Genomic DNA, 23,193 nt, shown 5'->3' on the forward strand with positions numbered 1-23,193 from the left:
TAGTCTTATAGTACTATGTCTATAGTACTTTATGGAGATACAATTTGCAATACGCACAATGAAAATGTTAGCAACCCTTGTCATGACTTCATTCTTGGTTTAGTTTTTTACTCATTACTTTCTTCTATTTGTACTAAAAAAATGACAATAAATACAGAGTGAGATCAAATAATGTAAGGATATTTAGTCTATTGCATGCCTGGATGGCACTGCAGTATAAGAACAGAAAACTTAGACTAGCTGAACACCTATACAGTCAATGGAACCACTCAAGTCAATAAATGCATCCTTAAAAAACTCGAGAGACTGCTTTTAATGTCAACACCTTAATTTATTTTACTGAAACATTTTAATATAACCTCACATAAAAAGGTTACTAATGTGGATCATATATAAAAAGCAAAAAAAATAAATCAAGAAATTGTAATAAATGGCCATAGAACATAATACACCAATATTAGAAAAAGCCCAAACAGTATACATAATGGGGACATTTCAGTCACACAGAAGCCAACTCTTTAAAGGAGTATTCCCATGAACATAATCATATCTATACTTGTAGAGAATTAAAAGTTAATATAAAAGCAAATATAAGTTATTAAAAATTCTGCAGAGTTTTAAAGATTTTCTTTAACCATCTTAGTGGTGACATGTTTTCTCTTGATCAGTTGCCAATGGATATGACACAAATGCAAAAACTTTCTATGGTCTGAGACTTATCAGGATCTCAGCCATTTTCTTATTCTAGCTACGTTATCAGACAGGGACACTACATGTATCAGAAGATATCCCAACCACAATAGGGAAATTATGGCTGATTTTCTGACCTTAGAAAGTTCCTGTATTCATGGTCGTATCCATTGGCAACCGATCAAGAAAACAAACTGTACTCACAAGATATATAGAGAAAATCTTTAAAACTCTACAAAAAGTTTAATTGCTTATATTTGCAAAAATGTTCAACTTTTATCTAGCTACAAATTTTTAAATAGTTATGTTCATGGGAATACCCTTTAAGCATCTGAAATATCTTGTCCTTCATTACACTAAATCTGTTCACCCTCAAAATCCGACTGCCACTAAAAGAACCAAAAATGGATAGAATGTTCACATAGCAAAAATACTTAAAAAAAATTACCTAATATGATGGCACGTTTTGTATATATGCATCAGAATGTGCGACCCACAATGTGGATGTAGAAGACATAAAACAAAAAGGGGTGTGAAAAAAAACATTTGTTTTATTTATTTTTTCCACACTAGAGAACTTTAAAAGGGAGTCTGTCAGCAGTTTTTACTCTACAAGTCTGCACTAGATGTCCATGATTATACAGGTCGTATGAATCCAGGTTTTAATTCCTCTGGTACTAAAACCACAAGTGTCTTGTGGGCAACCCCTTCATGTACACTGTCCCAACCTCTCAGCTGTAGTGTCAAAATCAGGAAAAATCTAGAGGTATCCCTCAAGAGCAATAAGGAATAGTGTGGAAGTGTTCAGTGAAGAGACTCAGGGACCACCCAATGGGTACTTGCATTCATAGCACCAGTGGGATTAAAATGTGGGTTTGTCATTAAGGCCCCGTTCACATGGTGCGGATTTTGGCGCGGAATCCATGTCATAATCTGCCCCCTCACAATTGTGGTCTAGGTAGACTGCTAGCATTCTTTTTCCGCTAGCGGCATGTTGACACTAGCGGAAAAAAGAAACAAGCTGCCCTTTCTTCAGGTGGAATTCGTGGCTGATTCAGCCGTGGTGTCCGCCTCGCGGCATCACGCTCCGGACTAGGCCCATTCATTTGGGCCTAGTACGGAATGGAAAGTCGCGTCGGAATATGCACACGCGGAATTGCGTGTGAACTAAGTTTAAAATACCCATTATGTTTTTGCAGTACAGGATGGTCAAATTGGATTTTAGGGACACTTGCAGGGTCTTAGAGTGTTACACAAAGCAAACAAAGTTTTAATCTAGTCGAGAGGTCGATTAGCAAGATATAGATTATGGCTCCTCGCTTCCTAAAGAAAGTGTTAAGTGACACAATATATCTGACATTTCTCCCAGTACACTTGTCAGCTCATCTTCCAGTCCTGAACAACATTTCACTCACTCCAAACTGCTTTACATGTCAGTGCCCTTTAGAATAAGAGGATTCAATCTCTCAGCTTGACGAGTGCTCGCTCCAAACACAGCATCAAGGATGTCAGTGAAGGTTGTGCTCAGCCACATCCAGACTATTACAGATGCAATTACTTCCTTCCTGCGTCCAAGCTGTCTGATTTCTGTCACCAGGATGCCAACCTGACATCCAGGACTCCTTTGCCTATGTGTTTTGCAAAATTAAACATTTCCATCAAATGCTGTTTATACATTACTGCAGATCTGAAACAGGCAAACAAGAAGAAAAAAAATGCCAATGCACACGGCTTGCCACTCTCTTAATACAGACAACACCGCTAAATACGGGGGAGGTAAACTGAAATGTAGATGTTACCGTGACTCACAAAAAGAAGATTTAACTATGTGCCAGGTGTAAACATTTTATTGATATAAAAATATATATTTACATATCCACAGTCCATAAAACAAGAGAATACATTGTATTTCTATACACCAGATTCAGAGGAATGTTTACAGCCAAATAAAACTACAGCATATATATCCACATGGAAAGTCTGCCACCTAGTGCTCCACCGAAAATAATGTCAGCAAGAGAGAAAAATTCTAATTACCAAAGGGCCTTCTAATTCACAAAAATAATTCTATGTTCCGCTAAACATACTTCCAGAATCCTAAACCAAGTACAATTAAAGGATTTTTCAGATCCATCTAGGATATTATTCAGAGGTCGGCCACACTAGGGAAGGGGAAGACCACAGAAGGTAGAAACAGAAGACAAAGCACAGACTAAAGTCTGATGTCAACTAAAGACATGTCAATCACACGTCACAGGGCGTGACCAAGAGCGGTTACAGAGGTCTAGCTGATGCAGGTCTCCGCGCCCACCACTACTTACAGCTCTATTCACATACAGCTCAGGATTTAAAAGAATATAAGTTTAGCTTTACTCAGAAGAAAGCTTAGGGGCAGGATAGGGAATGTTGTAACCAAGCCACCTACACAGATTCCCTTTAAACTATAAAATGTATATTAAAAACTGTCCTGTTATGATGTATGTGCTCGAGAATACTAGCACTGTGAAGTGCATAGGGAATTGCTGGAAGTGGACTGTCACATTTGTGAAGCATCACGATATCTTGTTTAGAATACTGTAGCAGGAGTAGGGCCTTTCTGAATAATCACAGAAATGAAATGCCATATGACAATCTTAGGATATGTTCACACGGAGGAAAAGATCGTGGAAACCTTTTCCGCCATGTGAACTTTCCGCGTGCCTAGCTGCAACTGGATGCCAATGCCGCATCTACATTTCATCGCAGCATCCCGCTCCTGATTAAACCGAATGAATGGGCCTAAACAGGTGCATGACTCTAGCGGTGGACGCCACGGCTGAATCAGCTGTGGAATCCACGGCAAGATGGGGCACCTCGCTTCTTTATTCCGCTACTAGCTAGCAGGAAAAAAAAAAGCGAGTGGCTCCCATTGAAGTCAATGGGAGCCATTTATGCAGGGGGGTTTTGAGGCGGATTCCACGTCAAAATCCACCTGCAAAAAAACTCTGTGTTGAACTAACCCTTAATGGCTTTTCCAATGAAAACAAAATTGGAACACACATCTAGTGATTAGAGGTTGGTCAAGTTTACATACCCCTCATAGATAAGAAACAAAAACCACTTCAATTACATGCCTTAGACTATTACTCACTGAAAAAATACATTCTACACATCTGTAAAATGACCTACAATTACTATTAGTGCAGAAATCTGTCACCACTGCCGACATATCTGCTTTAGTAAGTACTTTGGCTCCCTATGATATAATAACTGTATTATTAATAGAATTTCTCTGTTATTCCTCTTGGAATTATATGACCAAGTAGATAAACAGGTGTTAAATGAGTTTTCAAGGCAAACAATATTGCTGACCTATCCTTAAGATAAGTCATTCGGGGGAGGTCTGACACTCAGGACCCCATCCAATCAAATGTTCTCTGCAAGTGCTATACTGAGAACAAGCTCCTCAACACAACTCCTTTCCTATACAAAGTCCTAATACATCGGCCAGACACATTGTTTTTAGGTACGGAATTCCTAGCTGGTCATAAAACCAGTGTTTTTAGGGCATACTCAATAGATATATTTCAGTTTGTCTTTATTTTACAGTTTATGTCATAACTCTACAAGAACTACATAGCCGAGTATCCTACATATTTTCCTTGTTAGTTACAACACCTATTTGTCAAACGTCTTCATACATTTCCAGGAGGAACAATACAACCCAGAGTTTGCCAAAAAGAAAATACATTTCCTGTGAAATACAAGTATATACTAAAACAGAGACGTCAGGAGAACAGACAGATCCTCTATACCTTTCTTCTGATTCTGGAAAATAAACTTTAATAATAAATGTTTTCTTTAAAAAAAAAAGTTTTTGTTCCCTTCAAGTCCAAGTTTTTTTGATTCACTATAACAAACCTGAAATTCCCTGCAAGAATATAGAGAAAGAACAGTCTTATTGCGTACTCAATGTGTTAAACCCAAACCAAACCATGTGGGATTTCCCATCACCCTTCTTCTCACCACATAAACCTCTGAGTTTCTTCACTATCTGGCCAGTGAAAAGTCTTATTCAGAAACAAGTAAAATGTTAATATGTTGACAGTGACATATAGGGCCAACTCCAGTAGCAGTTTACTTGTAGAAGGGACTGGCGCATTTAGTCTGAAGACGAGGTACGGCAGGATAAAGTATCGAAATTCCAGCAATTTCTGAGGAACTGTGGCAAATAATGTGCAAACAGAAAACAGCAGTAGCCACAACGCAGACTTGGTCTTCACAGCATCCACAAAACTCCAAGCCGCAAAAAGATATCCAGGAACTAATGCATATTTTACCAATTCATGTCTCTGGAATATTTTCTTCCAGACATAGAAAGGGTAGTGGCGGTTATCCGCAAGCAGATACTGATGAACATATGTAAACTTCCAAATAAGTAATACAGATATACAGGCTAAACCTCCATACTGAAGGGGATGTTTCCATACTGATCGAATGAAGTCCGATATCTTCTGCACCGAGACAAAAACAGGGAAGGAAAAGACCAAGGTGAAAGCAAAGAAGTAAAATAACTGGGGAAAATGGAGGCATGCTTCATGATTGCTTTTGTCCCCTACTACAATCCCACCATTCACTACTATAAACCCAAGAAAACACAACACTAAGATGATGTATGGCCATGTTAGTAGGACCAAGGTCAGTATGTTTAGGGGGCTCAGCAAATAGTGGATGAGAAATTTCACAGCGTCCACAATCTTTAAGGATGTTTTCTTAGAGGAAGGCTTCTCATCATTCTTCTTCAGCTGTGTCCTCCATGCATCCATCACCTTTTCTGCAATAATGTTCCCAGCACAAAAGACTATCCAAATTATGTTTGTCTGCCGAAAGCATACACTGCAAAACCCAAGAAGAGCGGCACTTTTGTGATTTCCATACAAGCACATCAAGTAAGAAAACAGAACAAAAAAAGTTGAACCAGGGTCTGTGTAATACAGAAATGTAAAAAAATAAAGAGTGGGGAACAAGTATAAGGTGAAGGTGTACAGGATTCTTCTCAACGCTGAGACCTAGGGGAAAGAAAAAATAAAATAATACAACGACAACCAGATTGCTACCTCACAAAACAGGTATATTTCACAGAGGCTGATGCTGGATTATAAATATGATGTATCTTTAGACGGATTAATCTAAGTTTATACCCCCTTAGTCCTTAGATTTACACCAGAACTGTCCACCGAATTTTGATACAATTCGGTGCACAGTTCTGCATCTTACAGGAAGCCTACCATCTATCCACAGGGCCATAAATAGAATAATTGTTACTGGGACCTAAAGCCTGAGGGGCCCAAGGCCTTTCTACAACATAAGAGAAAACCAGTGTTATAGATAGCCAGTTGTAAGTGTAAGCCCCATTACAAACTCTGCATTAGGACCCAGTAGCTTGAAGTTACACCTCTGTCTCCTCCAACCCTATTAAACTGCCTGAATGCTAAGTTGGTGTTAATTACTTTTCTCATGTGTGTCAGTGCTGTGAAGAAAGTAAATTTTGATGAAATATGTAAATTAGACAGTTGGTGTATTTGGGGCTATTCCTCTAAGTCCCTGAGCACAGCACTTGTTGCTGAAACCACGTTCCTGCTCATTTCTGTACCGTCTCCTGTGCAGTGGGCGTTGATCTTACATTGCTCTGAGGTCAGAGAGCAGAACAACAATGCTCAAGCCCGAACAAAGAATTGGCTTCTTTTTCTAGGTCAGTGCAATTTACATGAAAAATCGCCCCCTTATTAGTGAGCAATATGTGCACATGCCTCATCTGCCTCAGTGGTTATGTGAACCTCTAGCAAAGTGTCCTTTTCATCTTGTGCTAAGGACAACGGAGCATCAGGAACAGATGCGTTTTTTTTTTTGTTTTTTTTTTTTTTGGGGGGGGGGGTTGTTTCGTTTTTTGATTTTACATCTTCGTCAGCCACCCCTGAACAGTTGCTTTAATTTACAGCGCTACTAATGATTGGTGCAAATGGGAAATTTACTAAGGATCTCTAAAAGGCGAGCTCAGCTAGACACCTTCTAAGGGTTTTATCATCAAGCACAAAATGCGAAATTACCTACCTTATTTGACTGCCGCTGCGCCCCTGAGCAATTTGACATTGACCAGGTAAGTTATATGTAAAACAGATATTATTCTCCTAGTGGGTGGCAACCTTTGATCCCAGAGATAAAAAACAAAAGGTCCGTGTCCACTTGGCGAACAACAGCAAATTTACATAAAAACGACCAATAGCTTTATCACGTGGACAGATTTATTTATTAAACACGCCAAATTGATCAGGGGAAATCAAATGAATTTTAGCAATTTGTGACTGGCCCTCAAGACACTGATAATACTTCTGGAAGACTAAATCTCATATCTAGTTGATAGGGATATTAACATTTATATACAGTAGGTACCAATAGTTTGCACATGCATGTACATCATGAAGTCATGTCTAAAAAAATAAATCAACATTATAGAAATGGAAGTTCATAGATACCTTTGTGTGGATCCTGCAAAGAATTAAATAGAACATATACAGGTTGCCAAGGCTGAAAAGAAGGTTAATAAATCTCAGCATTCCAGACGAGCAAACAACATTATCACTCCATCCAAAGAGCCAGGCGGCAGGCTTCACTATGCCGACAGATGTCAGATACAGGCCAGGCAGAGTTGTGATCATCGGATCCCACTGGGAGCAAGAAAATAATGGACACAACTTTAATTAGAGAACAAAAATGAATAAACAGAATAGAAATCTCTGAAGGGCGATATAAACACAGATTTATCTTCATGCTAAATGTCCACAAACTTTTGAGGAATATCTAAAGACTGTAATTATAACTTTCAGACTCTGTTAGAGGAGAATGCCAGGGTCTCAGCAATATGAATATAATGTATTCTCATAGGGAACTGGGGTTTCCAATATTGTGAAAGATACAAGCACATTATTTACTTCATACTGCTGATCGGCCCTGAAAGAAAATTAACATAGCAAGTAAAGCAGGGTTCACATAAGCTTCAGTGTCCGACAGCTAGTGTCTGATGCTACTGTCCGCGCAAAATCCTACATGTAGGATTTAGCTGTCTGCTTGAAAAATCGGACATCTTATGTAAACGGACACTTAAGGACAGTAAAGGACACTGCATGATGTCTCATTTAAAATAATGCAAAATGTAACGGACACAGCTAGTGTCCGATGCTAATGTCAGCGCAAGATTTTGCACGGACATTAGCATCGGACACTAGCTGTCGGACAATGACGGTAGTGTGAATGCCCCCTAACAGTAGTTCTTAGGCTTTTCACAAACTTCCTGGAAATCTAGCAGACACTTTGAGTGTGGGGTAATGGTGAAGACAAAGTCCAAAACCAAAAAAAAAATACAAAAATGTGATACAAATATACTAAAGCGTAACTTTTAAAAAATAATGCATATAAAATGTTTTGAGAACAGTGTGTAAAAATGATTCTACAATTATACATCCAAAATTAGTACACAATAAAACGGCCAAACATATCTGCACATAATCTTCAATCATCAAACCAATTCTTAAAGGCACAGCGTCCTTCAATAACCAGCATAATAGTAAAACAAAAGCCATTATGTCTTACCATGTGCAGATCCAGTGCATAGGATCCGTTATGGTGGTATCACAAGTACCAATCATTCTGGAATATAACTGGGTACCAGGAACCAATATGGTGTGGATCAATACCTGTACCTATTTGACCCTAAATAACAGCCCTGGATTTGCCCTAGTTACCTATCTTGAGGTCATCGCCCTAAATAGCTTATGACCCAGACTGGAACCTTTCCCTATAATACGTAACTCTAGTGACACCCTGATCCTACTGAGATAAACAAGAAAATAAGATAAAAAAAATCTTATCAGCACTAGCGGTCTGTAATGAATCGGTCAAAACAACATCACCATGTTTTCTGAGATCAAAATATTTATAGAAGGTTGCTGCTTTTTATCCCCTTCAAATGAATGTGATGATACTGCAAAACCCCAACCAGCTGGTATTTAGTGTACAGTATATGGACCAATGAAAACAGTGAAGAGGATGATGCAGCACCTGTCAGAGCACCTCGGCTTCTTCAAATGGGTGAACAGAGGGGTGCACAGTACTAGATCCCCAATCTAATATTCATAATCCACCTTAAATTGTGATCTCGGACATCCCTTTAAACCTACCAGTAGGTCAGCACTGAAGTGAAATCAGCATCAGAAACAGAATGATGAAGACTAAGCATATTTTGTGTTACTGGGTTGTCCCAGAAAGGTACATAAAAAAACTTAAGTGCTACTGAGCCTCCCAGCGCTCATCTTATTTACTTCCTTTGGATGGCTTTTCATACCGGACTACAATATTTGATAGATCTCTAAACAGAAAGACAGCAAAAGCTTTAACACAAAACAAAACACTGAATACAAGCAGGGAGGTCTAAAAAAAATATATCAACACAAAGTCAGTACCAATGTCTAGGCAGGAAAACTATACCTCTCACATGCCTCTACATTCATAAATATTCATCTTACAGGGGAAAGCTTTACAGAAATCCACAAACAGAAATTGTTCGCATTAATGTGTCTAAAATGATTAAATCACAGTCACGCACTTACCAGTCAGTGTATAAAACAGCAACTGTGTGGGCGCCGGGTGCTGCAGGCCTGAGAATTAGGCTGAATATATGGTATTTGTCAGAACAGTGTATTACATCTTCACTCTACTGTCTATGCCCTGGGTACTCGCCATTGATGCAGCATTTCTCTTGTCACAATAGCTCATCTCATATTAATTGACAGCCATTTATTATTTATACATATTTATGAACTGTACAAGAAGCTGCTTTGTTCTTGAAGTGTAACTCCGGGCTACAATTATTAAGTGGAAGTATGAGGGGCTGTTTTCTATGGAGTCATAACTGGGCTCCCACTTCTCGTGAGGCATCTACTGCACTTCCATAGGACTCCAATTCCATACTGAGATTGGCGGTATGTTCTATCACGTCACCGGTTCAGATATAATAGGACAAACATTTATCGCAGGCTCTTCATGCTGTGGAATCCCCCAGTGAGACTTTTGCCCAATACGAATGAAACTTTTACAAACATTGATTGATTAAAGTGTGACAAAGCACAAATAGTACATTTCTAAGGTTTCAACATTTTTGAATCACAATGAGAAACCTTTGGGTAAGTTCAGCAACAGGAGTTTGGAGACCATTTTGAGGTGGAACAGAACATGAAAGAATAAAAAATACGCACCATACTCACCCGTCCCCAAGACTGATACCTCCTAGCACTATCCAGTCCTGCTGTTTCGATGTTTTCTTGCAGTGAAAGTACTTGCCATCTGCGACATTCCAGCTGTCTTCCCTTAGGCTGCTGAACGGCCTTAGCAATCATGAGCGGTGAGGACTTCTGCCAGAAGCAAACAATGGAGCAGCAGGACTGGACTGTGCTGGGAGACACTGGAGTGGCAGGGACAGGAGGGTTTTTTCTTTTTTTATTTTACCTCCCCTGGCGTAACAAAAAAAAAAAAAAAAAAAAATCTATATTATCTTGGACAACCCCTTTAATAATGGAATAAAAGACAAGTGCAACATTACAATGTAGTATATGAGCCAGATGGCTTAACCCCTTCCCGACATCCGCCATACGGCCGATACTGGGTGTTTAACTATGGCAGCCACCCGGGAGTTGGGCGGCCACCATAGCCTCCTGGTGTCTGCTGTATCATACAGCAGACACCATGCACTAATAAAAAAAAGGTACAAAAAGGTTCAGCTCACCCACAGGTTGATATCAGACATCGGGTTTTCAATGGTTAAATTCTTCGGGGTGCACGGCAACACACTCTATTCCTTGAGTGTAATATCTCCACAGCAAAAACAAATTTCTCCGGCAACTCTCCGATGATAAAATATAACTTTTAATCAGAAAACATCATAAAATGACAAAAAATTTGATGTCGATCATAAAATAAAGAAAAAAAAAAATTTGTAAACCCCCTAAAAAACGCAGACGCGTTGCGGAACCATCGTTCCTTCCTCATGGTTCCGCAACGCGTCTGCGTTTTTTAGGGGGTTTACAAATTTTTTTTTTCTTTATTTTATGATCGACATCAAATTTTTTGTCATTTTATGATGTTTTCTGATTAAAAGTTATATTTTATCATCGGAGAGTTGCCGGAGAAATTTGTTTTTGCTGTGACCATGCACTAATGCCCATGGTCGGTGCCCATACCAATCATGGGCATTAACCCTTCTGGCGCCTTAGTCAAAGCTGAACAAGGTGCCATTTGCTGGTGATCGTCGGCACCTGGAGCAAGCTTGTAAAGGCTCTCCGGCCTGTCTGCAATGATTTTCTTTTGCAGGCTGCTCTATGATTCTATGATCCAGGATTCTCTCTCTTGTCTTCACTATTGCAATTTTCTTCTAATTGGGCTTCCTCTTACTAAATTCTCCTCTCTACAATCTGTCCTGAATGCAGCCACCAGACTCATTTTTCTGTCAAACCGGTACACAGACGCATCTATTTGAAAGATGGCTAAAAATCCAGCACTCTGACAGCTCCGAGATACTAATAAAACTTAACTTTTATTCAATATGAACACCTAGGAAAAATATGAATAAAAAAAATCATGACACAACCTATTCCATGATATGCAGGAAGAAGGAATTATCCTATGCATTTCGGGGAGTAAATCCCCTTAGTCATAGCTAAAAAAAACACAAACTCCCTGCATTCTTGTAAATAGAAAATACAATTAACTCATTAATGGTATTGGCTTAAGCGTCTAAGTTCTACACAGAAAAAATAAAAAGACATAATCCTGATCATCATAATATAAATGTTTACATCTTTCATATTGTACATAACATTATACACTGTACCTGGAGAGATGCTGCTTATTTGAACATTGTAGCTAACAATCCACTGGCTTGAAAAAACATAGTCATGCCCAGTAAAGGTGACCTCATATAAGATTCAAGGGAAGTATCCCAATCGTATTCTGCCCATAATAAAGGTGGTCGCCCGAAGAATAACACGCACCTACAAGAGATCAGCTCCAACATAATTGATAATAACCGATGCCCACAAACAGCATGGCTGCTAAGGGCATAAAAAAAAAAACCAAAAAAAAAACTAAGCATGCGTGCTCCAGCTGAATACAGATTGGATATAGTCATAACATCACGTGATAGCAAGTGGATGGTTCAGATTAGACAAAATTTAAACCATCGCCATCCACTCATTATACCTGACGTTGTTCAAACACAGAATGTTCTGCGCATACGCTATCCGGCTAAATGCTATTTAAAATGTTGGTTACACCATGTGATAGCAATTAGATGATCCAGATTGGACGAACCTCAAAACATCATTATCCTACTGCTATATATGACACAATTTAGCTAAAAAAGCCTTATGCACATGCGTGAATGGGCTTGATGCCAATTGAATATATTCATAACATCATCTAATGACAAATAAATAATACAGATTGGACAGACCTCAAATCATGAATATCAAAATTAAAGGACTAAAAAAAAAAAATTAAAAAATAAATGGAAAACTCAGCTATAACTGAAAAAAACATAATATAACTAATGCAAAAATAAATTAGTTATTGTGAATACTGTAACTGGAATAATTGCAACATACTAAACTGGGCTAAAGAAATATAACAATAATTAATAAATATATGATAAGTCTATTTTAAAGTTCATACCCAAAGGATACCTAGTACTGAACTCAAAAATCCAATAAGGCTCCCGTCTGTACAATTTATATTATCAATTGCCACCCCTAATCGGCCTTGTAACTTGCTCTATAGCACAAAATCTAAATGTTGTTAAATCCCTTCCATGTATATTTGAAAAATGTTTAGATGCTCCTGTTATTTTTCCAGTGTTTTCATTCACAAAGCTGTAAGTGCATTCTGATATTCAAGTTTTTAACATCCTAGTTGTGCAACCTATATATTGTACATTACATGTGCTGTATGCTATCATGTACTGTATATAACGTGACCTGATATGCAATTGAGAAATGTACAAATTGTATATCCATGGAAGGTATTCTTCAGCCTACCTGAATGATACGTTTATCTTTAGTACGGACTGGGAAAATCACTTGCCAAAAGTTGAGTTGCCAAATTTCACTTACCAAATTTCTTCAGAGCAGCCGGTTTAACAGCCAACCCAAAAAAGTGTGCTTTGGGTCTGGAAGAGGCCAGATACCTTGGGTATGTAATTGTAAGAGGGGGTGATAAAACCCCAGGTTAAAGTGGAGGCCATTCAAAATTGGCCTCGGCCCTTAAAGAGGACCTTTCACCATATCCGGGCACATGCAGTTCTATATACTGCCAGAAAGCTGACAGTGCGCTGAGTTCAGCGCACTGTCGGCTTTCCCGATCTGTGCCCGGTGTGAAGAGCTTACGGCCCGGTACCGTAGCTCTTCTATGGTCAGAAGGGCGTTTCTGACCATTAGCCAGAGACGTCCTTCTGCCTCGCGGCGCCAATCGCGCTGTGCTGTGGAGCCGGGAGGAACGCCCCCTCCCTCTGCTCACACAGCTTGTCCATAGACGAGCATTATCAGGAGGGGAGGGGGCGTTCCTCCCCGCTCCACAGCACAGCGCGATTGGCGCCGCGAGGCAGAAGGACGTCTCTGGCTAATGGTCAGAAACGCCCTTCTGACTGTAAAGCGCTACGGTACCGGGACCGATAGCACTTTACACCGGGCACGGATCGGGAAAGCCGACAGTGCGCTGAATTCAGCGCACTGTCAGCTTTCTGGCAGTATATAACACTGCCTGTGCCCAGATATGGTGAAAGGTCCTCTTTAAATAAAAGGGGCTTTCCTGGGAATGATGGGCTATTACCGCAGGTTCATCCCAAATTTTGCTACTATTGCAGCTCCGCTGACAGACCTAACTGAGGGGACTAGTTCTGTCATGGTCAAATGGAGTGAAGAGGCTGAGGGGGCATTCCAAGAGTTGAAGTTAATCCTCTGTAAACAGCTGGTTTTGGTCACACCTGACTTTACCAAGAGAGTTAGTGGTTCAAACTGACGTCCCTGATGTGGGGTTAGGTGCAGTGCTGTCCCAAGAGGTGGGTGGTGAAGAGCACCCAGTCAAATACCTGAGTAGGAAGCTTACACCACCTGAAAGAAATTATAGCATTGTGGAGAGGGAGTGCTTAGCCATTAAGTGGGCCCTGGAATCCCTAAGGTACTACCTCCTGGGGCAACACAGGTCAGCCCCAGTTTTCTGACATATCTGTGGACCAGGGCGGATCTGGAGTTGGTCTCAGCCCAGGTGTAGATCATGGGCTCATTACTGGGCCAGAAAAAGGCTGCAGGTCTTGCATTGCAGTGCAGCTCCATGTGGTGAAAGAAGGTGTATGGATCTGTCCTGTAACCCTGAGTACGGTGAGACACTGCGCCTGTTTTGTTCGTGTGGCTGGAAGTAAGACACATGTATAGTTATATATGCAAAGAAGAAAAAATTGTCTCCGCCTGTATTACAAAAATGATAAATGTCTCTTACTGTTTATTCAGGAGTAGTAGGTGCTTGTAGTCATCCGGATGCCCGGGACGTCATGTCCGGTACAGACACAATAGAAGCAGCAAATTGAAGTAGTCTCAGCACGCCGGATGATTCGTTTTTGTTTTTTTTAAAAAAACGAATCATCCGGCGTGCTGAGACTACTTCAATTTGCTACATGTATAGTTAGGTTATCTGTTCTGTTTAGTTAGTTGCTCAGACGAGCAGGAATTTTATTTTGTTTTTGCTGAAGTATTATATCGTAGTTAGACTGTCCCAAATCTGTGCTGTCCATAATGCAACAGATTTCCTACAATGGGTGTCACTGGAGTTAACTCTGGTAGCAGCAGCCCTGCTCTGGACCTCACAATCTACCACCTAGCCAAGGTCACTGGTTACATGTTGCAGTTGTGGTGGAAAACGAGATTCCAGTACAATCTGTAGAACCCTTTCTTGCCCCTACTCCCCCACTTCTGCAACCCCCTTTTCCCACCTGGTCTCTTCTTAGAGAACTTTGCTTGGTGGAGGAACGCTAAATTCAGGGTCCTTAAACATTTTCTCTTGACAAGAGTGTCAAGTATTTAATCCATGTCAATGTGCCTCCTCACCCAAAGCCTTCCGGCCTCTTCAGATCTTTCATTTCTTGTGAGCAATACCACCGAATGCAACTCCAATCCAGCCTATGAACTTTATAAGGCTTTGTCTTTACATGGCAGTCGATGAAGGCTCAATCTCATTAATTTATATTGTGTTAAACACTTAACTGACCTCTGTTAAATTGGACCTTCTGGCAGCCTGGAAGAGAGATTAGGAGACCACAATGACTTTGGCCCAATGGCAAAACTGTTGTACTTTCATCAGCAAAGCTGGCAGGTGATCCTTATGGAACTGACCTTGAGAATACTTCACAGAACCTATATTATCCCAGCTAAGTTACATTTTACATATCTCATGTCTTACCCTTTATGTTTCTGAGGGTGTCAAACACAATGGAGTAATGGTTGGACTTGTAAACATGGACGGGAAGACAAGACATGACATGGTGTTGACCCAGACCAATTTCAGACAGTCTTCTATAACTGGTGAGCAATAAAGTAGGAGACCAGATCACTTGAGACACTTCCATCCTATCCTGGATAGTGGCATGGTTCTGATGTTTAATCCTAGTATTCAAATACTCTTCAACCATCAACCAATGGTACTTTAAAGGTATTTAATGTGTATAGCCACCTTAAGAAAAACATCTACAAGACAAAGAACTTGCATGTAGTTATCGGCTATGGTTACCTGCTTAAAGTTCCCTTGACAATACTGCTGTGCTTGGGGAATGTGGAAAATTTCATCCATATATGGATCCCGCTGCTCTCGGGTCACTTTAGAAAACAGTAAACTGGACAGCAGAAAACATCCACTGAACAGAGCGGAGAAATAGTAACCTTCCAACTTGTCCATGTTTCCCTCAGTACTAAATCCCTGCAAAATAATAAGAAAAAAATAATAATTGTAAAGAAATGTAGAAAGATTAATGGAACCAACAGCTGAGGAGGAAACAGTAACCAGTTTACTCTACTGTATTAATATTTTACCTCTGGAACCAATTAATACAAAGCACAGAAAAAGAAGTAGGCAAACAAGATGCCCATATCCATACCTGCGGCTTTCAGGATGGACTCACACAATACATTGTAGAGGTGATTCTGCAGTTTCCAAACATGTCTTTGTTGTTCAGCTTTGGAGCTCCATTTGTATGTTTTATTTATATGTAAATGAAGAAAAAAAGAGCTTTGCCCAGTAATCTAGAGCTAACACTGAAGCCCAGGCAAACTAAGGAACGCCTTAGATGAATAAAATGATAATATACAAAAAAAAATAATAATAGCGATATATTTGTGAACTGTAAATTCACCTCTACAAGGTTCTGTAATTAAGCTTCTACCCAATTTACTGATGACAGACTCCATGTAATGGTGAATGCTGTCCCTATGCATCACATCTCTCTACTCAAAGAATAATAGGATAATGATAGGGGTCACAGGACCATTGTCATTCATCGGAAATCCCTTTTAATATTAGTAAGAAACGCTTTTGTGTTTGGAAAGATGTCAGGAATTATTTATTTGGATCATCACAAAATAATACAAAGTTGACCTCAATCTACCTGATTTAAAGTGTTTTACCAAATTTAGGCTTCATGCACACGTCCGTGTGTGCCCTAAGAGGGGGAGTCCGATGGTCCATTCTGTTCCAGAAAATAAAGCAGGTACTAGCCTGCTCCATTTCATCAATAAAGAACGGATTGGAAGCCCCATAGAGGTAAGTGCATAACGAAATACATTCAGCTGACTCTCATATATAAAAAAATAAATAAATAAAAAATATTGGAGATAGGTAGGTAACTATCAGGGACGTATTTAAAATTTCACTTTTATTGATATGTATTAAAAGCTATACTTAGTACAAGACAACATAACAAAAATGTGGTATAAAATACCCCAAAATTCACAAAGGTAATGATTATGTGCAACCACCTAGCCTGTGGTGGAGTGGGACACACCGTCCTCCACAATCGTTTATTTACCCCACTATTGTTACACTTCTTATCTTTGTTGTGGATAATGGGTTAAAGAGCAGGGCTGGAAAAACGTGTGCTATAGCCGCCTTTGTTATCTATAGAGTACTGGCTGGCAAATAACTCCACTGCTATAGATTTTTCCTTCCCATAAGCTGGAGCTACAGTTAATAATTCATTTTGTTAAAACACTGAAGCTCTCTGCTGTGCAATAAAACGCCTACAAAAGAGGACTTGTTAGCAGGCTGGTATACAGAGTAACCGGATAGTAACACCTATCTAAGGCTAAAGTAGTTATCTGGGTAGAGCTGCTCTGCTGCTGATAAAGCTGCTCTGCTGCTGATAAATCACATGCAGCTCAGACAGCTCAATTCCCCTTGCCTGCTTTAGAGCTAAAACAATAGCCGAGATTATCTTAATCTTTGCCTGACGCGACGTTTCAACATACTAACGCTCTCCCTGTCAGCATGAATCATCAGAGGCTTTTGTTGTGCACAGGAGATTAACTGACCACTATCTAAATCACATTAGCGTCTTATGATATGACTCCTGTTTCCCCCATGGCATTGATGTTTAGCCATAGGGGGGCGCGGGAGAATGCTGAGTTTAAATGTGCAAAGCCACACCCCCTAGCAGACGCTATAACCAATCAGCGTGTGCAAACCAGACCAATAGTTCTGACGGCCGGCATGTGACGTTGTCTTTACTGCACATGTGCAGGCGAGCACCACTCAGAAGCCGGAGGTGTGTCCTTACTCAGTAAGGCCGACTCCGCCCCGAGCTCCCTGCACATTCAATGACATCAGCTAGATGAGAACTGCCAGAAAGACCATTCATAATAACTCCCCAACTCCGCCCCCCTGCAGTTCAAATACACAATTGTTACAAAGGAAATGTCTATACAGGTGAGTATATGACCTGATGAATATATAAAACACCATGACTATATGACAGAACACTGGGATCCCCTCCCAGAGGGGGACTCACTCAGCACAGCATCCTGGTACCAGCTACACGGGGATACTGCACAGGGAAAACAGATGACTACACCTCATGCATAACCCCTACCAAGAACTATAGAACCATACTACCATAGCTGTAACCATAACTATTACCACCCTACACCACCATCCAAGATCTTAAAAGGTTGTAAATAGGGTAAATTCACAAGCATAAAATCCCACATATGGAAATGGTAAACTGAACCCAAGTTTAAATAAAACAGGCAAACGAGATTCCATCATTAAGACCCCACGGTTTAACAGTCTTTAACGTAAAAGTCCATCTAGCCTCCCGCTGCAGGAGCTTTTTATCAAAATCTCCCCCCCCCCCCCCCCCGAGGAGATGGATGGACCAGTTCCACTCCCTGGAATTTTACAATGGACATATCTCCACCGTGTTTCTCACATATATGACGTGCCAAAGGGGTGTCTTCGCCTCTAGAGATATCATTTATGTGCTCACGAATCCTTCTGCGGAACTCGCGAATGGTTTTACCCACGTATTGCGTTCCGCAGGCGGAGCAGCTGGCCAGATAAATAACTCCTCGTGTCTTACAATTTATGAAATTTTTATTAGTATATTCCATATTTGTCGAATTAACTCCTAATAGTTACCTACCTATTTCCAATTTTTGTTTATTAACTGGGCACGTAGCATTGGTTATCTCTACTTTAATTTTTGAATTTAATTACCAGTAGGTGTTTTGGTTATGGCAGGTTTTTTGACTAATAGTACAGACACTGCGTAATAGCGTCACTCAGAATATTTCGTATTACATTGATGAGATTCTCAGACCCTTTGTTTTAGCCTTGCCCTCATACGTACAAGACACCACTGATGTTTTGCGTAGATTAGAAGATCTGGTGGTGCCACCTGAGGCATTCCTGGCTAGTTTGGATGTGGAGGCCCTCTACAGCTCCATACCCCATGACACGGGGTGTGGAGCTGTGGAGGGCTTTCTACGATCCAGAGGTACGTTTTTCTCTGCCCATAACTCTCTAATAGTGGATCTCCTTCAGTTCGTTCTGACCCGTAACACTTTTCTTTTTGACCGCCTCTTCTTCCACCAGCTCAGGGGTGTGGCCATGGGGAGCCCATGTGCCCCGGCCTATGCTAATCTGTACCTGGGCTGGTGGGAGAGGGAGGTGGTCTTTGGTGATGAAATGGAAAGGTGGGCATCATCAATTTTATTTTGGGTCAGATACATCGATGATGTTCTGTTGGTCTGGGGAGGAACAAGAGAGGATTTGGGGAGTTTGTGAGAGAGCTTAATGTTAACCATCTGGGTTTATTTTTTACCTCAGAGATCAAGGAGCACTCAATCACCTTTTTAGATCTCACTATCTTTAAGTCAGCATCGGGTAGATTGGGGACCACGATCTACAGGAAGGAAACATCTACCAATTCCCTGTTAAACTGGCAGAGTTGCCGTCCCCTCCCACTGCGCCGCGGAATTCCAAAGGGCCAATTTTTGCGGTTGTGCAGAAACTGCACAAATGTAGCAGACTATGAAGTGGCAGCCAGCGATCTACGTAGGAGATTCCAATGCAGGGGGTACCCGGATGGGGTTCTGCGCAAAGCTTACCAAGATGCCCTGTTACGTGACAGAACATCTCTGCTCAAACCAGTGGAAAGGGATAAAACGGCAGATATGCGAATTATCGCAACATTCGATTCCGCAAATCGAGAAGTGGTGGATGTTTTAAAAAACACTTGGGAAATTCTTAAATCAGACCCAGACATTGGTCCCCAGATTAATGACTATCCACTTGTCACATATAGGAGGAGTCCTAACCTTAAGGACAGATTGGTGAAGAGTCATCTAGCACCCCTTGTAAATAATAACTGGCTAGGGAGGCATGCTCAGGGTCTGGTGGGGACTTTTTCCTGCGGATCCTGTCGGGCATGCGCAACAATCGTACCTGACAAGACCTTTAGGAGTAATTCGACAAATATGGAATATACTAATAAAAATTTCATAAATTGTAAGACATGAGGAGTTATTTATCTGGCCAGCTGCTCCGCCTGCGGAACGCAATATGTGGGTAAAACCATTCGCAAGTTCCGCAGAAGGATTCGTGAGCACATAAATGATATCTCTAGAGGCGAAGACACCCCTTTGGCACGTCATATATGTGAGAAACACGGTGGAGATGTGTCCATTGTAAAATTCCAGGGAGTGGAACTGGTCCATCCATCTCCTTGGGGGGGGAGATTTTGATAAAAAGCTCCTGCAGCGGGAGGCTAGATGGACCTTTACGTTAAAGACTGTGAAACCGTGGGGTCTTAATGATGGAATCTCGTTTGCCTGTTTTATTTAAACTTGGGTTCAGTTTACCATTTCCATATGTGGGATTTTATGCTTGGTGATTTACCCTATTTACAACCTTTTAAGATCTTGGATGGTGGTGTAGGGTGGTAATAGTTATGGTTACAGCTATGGTAGTATGGTCATATCATAAGACGCTAATGTGATTTAGATAGTGGTCAGTTAATCTCCTGTGCACAACAAAAGCCTCTGATGATTCATGCTGACAGGGAGAGTGTTAGTATGTTGAAACGCCATGTCAGGCAAAGATTAAGATAATCTTGGCTATTGTTTTAGCCCTAAAGCAGGCAAGGGGAATTGAGCTGTCTGAGCTGCATGTGATTTATCAGCAGCAGAGCAGCTTTATCAGCAGCAGAGCAGCTCTACTCGGATAACTACTTTAGCCTTAGATAGGTGTTACTATCCGGTTACTCTGTATACCAGCCTGCTAACAAGTCCTCTTTTGTAGGCGTTTTATTGCACAGCAGAGAGCTTCAGTGTTTTAACAAAGTGAATTATTAACTGTAGCTCCAGCTTATGGGAAGGAAAAATCTATAGCAGTGGAGTTATTTGCAAGCCAGTACTCTATAGATAACAAAGGCGGCTATAGCACACGTTTTTCCAGCCCTGCTCTTTAACCTATTATCCACAACAAAGATAAGAAGTGTAACAATAGTGGGGTAAATAAACGATTGTGGAGGACGGTGTGTCCCACTCCCCCACAGGCTAGGTGGTTGCACATAATCATTACCTTTGTGAATTTTGGGGTATTTTATACCACATTTTTGTTATGTTGTCTTGTACTAAGTATAGCTTTTAATACATATCAATAAAAGTGAAATTTTAAATACGTCCCTGATAGTTACCTACCTATCTCCAATTTTTGTTTATTAACTGGGCACTAGCATTGGTTATCTCTACTTTAATTTTTGACTCTCATATATCACTCAGAGTGTCAACCGACTGCATTTCGCTGCAAAATCTGCCCCAACTTGGTTATGTGCATGGGGTCTTGCATAATTTTTCCCATAAACAAACAGTACAAGTAGAGATAACCACATATTAGATATTACAAAATCACTCAAGTCATCGATTAGAAGTAGAATACAAAATGTCTATAAACATTTATCTAAATGGTGTAGGGTGCCCTCCAACTACATCAGTCTCACCAAAGTGTTGGTGTTGTGCTAATGTAATCAAAATACTTCTTTACATTTTTTGCCCATGCTCATTCTCCTCAGACATTGTATTTTGGCGATATGGCGTGTTGCCTCTACATTTACAGAATACCCACTTCCCGAATTGCCTGCACTGTTCTTGCTGCATCCCTGTAGTATTCCTCTTTACTTTATGCTCTGTGAACTTACCCTTAGGCTAAGTTCACGCAGAGTTTTTGGTCAGGATTTTGAGGCCGTATCCACCTTAAAATCCTGACCAAAAAGACGGCTCCCATTGAAATCAATGGGAGACGGTCAGGTGTTTTTTCCGGGAGAGTTTGTGGGTCAAATTTCTCTTTGTAATGGCTTGTGCAAACGCAAGCATTTCTACAAATTGCAGCATGTTAATTATACCTGTGGAAATGCTGGTGTTTTCTGTATACATATATATTCTGTATAAGCAGTAAGTGTGCAGAGGAAAACTGCAGACTTTCTGTGAAAAGCACCATGGACAACAAAAAATATGATGTGTGTCTGCTGCAGTTTTTTCCACAGCACTTTTTGGCTGCAGCTCACTAAATGGGGCTGTAGCCTTAAATAGTTTTTGTCCAAATCTAGAAAAGTGACATAACATAAAGGTATGTTGTTTATCACTGTAATTTGTAACTGGAGGTGACAATTGAATAGGCTTGTAGGAGGTGACAGACTTCCTTAAAATGGTGATTTTTTTTTCCCCTGAATCATATTGTGTGAAAGATCATCCCTCTTATTAGTAATAACACATTCTAAAAAAGCATAAAGAAAAAGAATGATCAATGTTATTAATTGCTATAAATATTATGACAAGGATCAGTTTCTTGTGGTCACATATGCAGGCATGTAGTACATTCCCTGTGCTTTGTAGATGTGGAAATATTACATAACCTAAACATAACTAGGACCTACACATGTCTAGGAAATGTACTACAGGTCTGTATATGTGGAATATGTATTGATGTCACTGTACACTACACATATAACCTGTTCATTTCTCATCTACAAAGCACAAGCTATTTACTACAGGACTATATATGTGGGATTTGTGTATATTCCACTATAAACTATACATATTAACTGTTTGTTTTACATCTACAAAGCTCAAGGAATTGCCTCCTGGAGGGCAGAAGAGAAGTGAAGACAGCTGTGAGTAGGAGAGGGGATCGGTAAGTAAGTAGGGGTTATTCCAGCAGGTAATAATCTAGTTATTTTAAAGCAGCAGGAGGTGTCTCTGCAGCCAAAGAGCTCCCATGTCACCTCACCCCCTTGTGTCCTACCTCTATTCTCATACAGACCCCACCACCATCAGGCCACCCACCCAGTGCTATGTGATCACCTCATAGTCACAGTGGCAGGTCCTGACTACAGTATCAGCTCTGCGGTAGGACATGGGGGACAGGATCGCCTATAGAAGATGTTATAGCTATACTTCCATGACTAGTGGGAATAGCTCTCTATATAAAAGCGCTGGAGTGTCGCCATTAATCCTGAAGTAACATACTGAGACACAAACCTGGTCAGGGAAGAGCCAGAACGCATGAAGATCGGACGTGCTCGGCAGTGATCCAGTCACCCAGCAACATGCACAAAGTTTACAAGCTGCAGCAACACAGCAATATGGTGGACACGGTCACATGGTGTGTCACATGGGTTATCATATGACCGCATTCTGTCATCTGACGCTGCAATGTGGGAAGTCAGGCATATCATGCTGAACCATGTCAGCTGCAATACTACATTCACCACTAGATGGAGGCAAAGTACACACAACAATATAAAGCAGGCACTAACTCCATACAAATACATAGTCATATCAGTACAAGTGCAGGGCACACATGTGTATAGTGACCCCAAGATAG

At 40.6% G+C, this 23,193-nt stretch overlaps 1 protein-coding gene across 1 annotated transcript; it reads right to left on the reverse strand.

Annotated features, from left to right (window-relative positions):
- Positions 1-391: 391 nt before the first annotated feature.
- Positions 392-22,969, reverse strand: ALG10 (ALG10 alpha-1,2-glucosyltransferase). Its single transcript, XM_075274154.1, has 4 exons — positions 22,848-22,969; positions 15,550-15,735; positions 7,203-7,394; positions 392-5,738 (listed from the first exon to the last, which is right to left on the reverse strand). Exons 2-4 carry the CDS (start codon positions 15,712-15,714, stop codon positions 4,692-4,694), a joined length of 1,404 nt encoding a protein of 467 aa, XP_075130255.1. The 5' UTR covers positions 15,715-15,735; positions 22,848-22,969; the 3' UTR covers positions 392-4,691.
- Positions 22,970-23,193: the final 224 nt, after the last annotated feature.

Source organism: Leptodactylus fuscus, chromosome 5 (genome assembly GCF_031893055.1).
Source record: "Leptodactylus fuscus isolate aLepFus1 chromosome 5, aLepFus1.hap2, whole genome shotgun sequence".
In the NCBI taxonomy this organism is placed as follows: domain Eukaryota; kingdom Metazoa; phylum Chordata; class Amphibia; order Anura; family Leptodactylidae; genus Leptodactylus; species Leptodactylus fuscus.

Bases quoted from the DNA above. Each gene is read 5' to 3' on its own strand.
- ALG10 (XM_075274154.1), bottom strand. From the start codon at position 15,714: ATGGACAAGTTGGAAGGTTACTATTTCTCCGCTCTGTTCAGTGGATGT. The intron at 7,395-15,549 runs GTAACCATAGCC...TCTTGCTCCCAG, and splicing joins GTCAAGGGAACTTTAAGCAG to TGGGATCCGATGATCACAAC. The intron at 5,739-7,202 runs GTATCTATGAAC...TCTTTCCCCTAG, and splicing joins TTTGCAGGATCCACACAAAG to GTCTCAGCGTTGAGAAGAAT.